Genomic DNA, 2,112 nt, shown 5'->3' with positions numbered 1-2,112 from the left:
GCCAGGATCTCAGCTGGCCAGTTCTCATACCTCCTCCCCAAGGAGCTGGAAGGCCATGGCTCCCAGCATGGCAGGTGACGCCAGCCCCACGGGTTAGCAAGACTGGACCTGACTATTCTTTGGCATGCTCTGTAATTTGCCCCTGGAATCAGCCATTAAGTCATTTGCCAGGCTGATGCCAAGGATAAGGGCCCCCTATCAGCCTCTGGGATCTGGGGCCCAGACACCCTGGCTCTGTTGTGGGCTTTGCCGCATCAGCCTCCAGACTGGCCTGTAGGGAGGGACAGGACAGTGCAGGGCCCAGGCAGTGGTGTAGCCTCATGGCCTTAGAACTGGTGTGGGTGAACAGCTGGTCCATTATGATCTCCATATTACAGATGGGGACACTGAGGCATGAGAGAGTACCTTGGCCCCAAGAATCTTTGGAGTCCTTGGGGCTTCTGTTCCCTGGATCTCCTCTTCCCTGCAGCACACATGAGCTACAAACCACCTCAACCACTGTGCATTCAGATCTACAGACACAGAGACCCACCATTCTGAGGAGTTTAGAGTTTATAAGCCAAGTGGAGGGCTTGGGGGTTGACATGGGTCTGAGTTGTAGCCCTCCAAGACAGTCCGGACCTAGGGAACAGCAAGGGTCTTACACAGGGCACTGAGTAGTGGGAGCCTAAGGGGTTGGGATCTGAAATCCCACACAGCTAGGGGCAGGAATGGGGGCAGCTCCTGCTCCAGGATGCTGGCCCATCCACCTAAACATCTCTGCTATGGAGTTCAGTGGCCAAAATTTCTTGCCTCCAACCCAGGGGCCCAGATCCTTCCCCCCCGCCACCCCCCACCTGGGCCTCACCACATCTGGTAAAGGGTTTGCAGCTGGGGTGGGGTGGGCAGAGGGGACGTAGATTATGGAGTTCCCCATTCTCAAACTCACTGTCTTGCTCTGGTGCCAGTCTGAGGTCCCTGCTGTCCAGGGAGGGCTGAGAGGGGGCGTGGTAAGGGAGTGGAGGAGGCAGATTCTGGTAGTTCTTCTCCTTCTTCCCCTTGGTGAGGCTCCTGAAATTCCCACAAGGCCCCAGGGAGAGCCCAGCAACGTCAGCCAGAGTTCCCCTTCCGAGTTGGCCTGTGACTGGGGGAAGTGCTTTGCCCTGGGCCCCTCGGGTTTCCCTGGGCCCCGGGGGAAGCCTTGCCCCACTCATTACTGGAAACTTATCATAGGCCTCTGCCTTTCCCCTGGAAGGTCCAGGGGTCCTTCTCATGCCAATGTCCAGGGTCTTGGGCCCAGGGGATAATGGTCTAGACTAGCTTGGCCACTAACTTGTTTCAAGACCCAGAGCACTGGTCTTAGCCATGCACTGCATGAGAGGAGGGAGAAGGGGAAATAAAGTTCCTCCTCGGTGAGGCTTCTAAGTAGAAAAGGGTCAACATGGTTCCCCAGTCTCCAGTGTAGAAATCATCACAATGTCAGTGTTTTGGTAACACATTCCTAGAGGGGGAAATCCTGGAAGAGAAAGGAAAAAGGGAGAGGAAGCTTGACAAGGAGCACCACTGGGCTCTGCAGCCGTCTCTGGGCCCGCGGACCTGCATCTGAGAAGCCAGTTCCCAAGGCCTGAGCAGTGTGGAGCAGCCCAAGGGTTGGGAGCGGTCTTCCAGGCTAGGGCGCAAAAGTGGCGGGTGGCATTTGCGCCCAACTGATCCTGGCAAACACCTTCCCTCAAGAACTGGTCCCGGCTTCCTCTCCCACCCTCAGCCCGCCCCGTCCCCGCCCAGTTCGCGCCCGCTGCGGGCTGCGGGGGCGGGCGCCGGCGCCTTCCTGCTGCCCTTGTATGGTGACCCGGGAGGCCGGCCCAGGGGTACTTAAGCCGGGGCGCCGCCCAGGGCGCCCAGAACCCTCCTTTCGGGCCACGCGGCGGCCGCGAGAGTCCGGGAGCGCTCAGGGGACAGAGAGGAAGAAGCGCGGTTAGAGGGGCCGGGGCTGTCGCTATGGGGCTGGAGGCGGCGCGCGAGCTGGACTGCGCGGCGCTGGGCGCGCTGCTGCGGGAGCCGCGGGAGGCCGAGCGCACGCTGCTGCTCGACTGCCGTCCCTTCCTGGCCTTCTGCCGGCGCCACGTGCGCCAC

The 2,112-nt window shown here is 60.3% G+C and overlaps 1 protein-coding gene across 1 annotated transcript in view; it reads left to right on the top strand.

Moving 5' to 3' along the window:
* Positions 1-1,872: 1,872 nt before the first annotated feature.
* Positions 1,873-2,112, top strand: part of DUSP2 (dual specificity phosphatase 2) — a 2,032-nt gene continuing 1,792 nt past the window's right edge. The window contains exon 1 of the mRNA XM_029938544.1: positions 1,873-2,107. Within this exon, the coding sequence (XP_029794404.1) occupies positions 1,978-2,107 (130 nt within the window). The 5' untranslated portion in view covers positions 1,873-1,977. The remainder of the gene's footprint in view (positions 2,108-2,112) is intronic.

Source organism: Suricata suricatta, chromosome 4 (genome assembly GCF_006229205.1).
Source record: "Suricata suricatta isolate VVHF042 chromosome 4, meerkat_22Aug2017_6uvM2_HiC, whole genome shotgun sequence".
NCBI classification, from domain to species: Eukaryota; Metazoa; Chordata; class Mammalia; order Carnivora; family Herpestidae; genus Suricata; species Suricata suricatta.
Note: the sequence above shows the minus strand (reverse complement) of the source record. Positions and strands in the feature narration are given on the sequence as shown.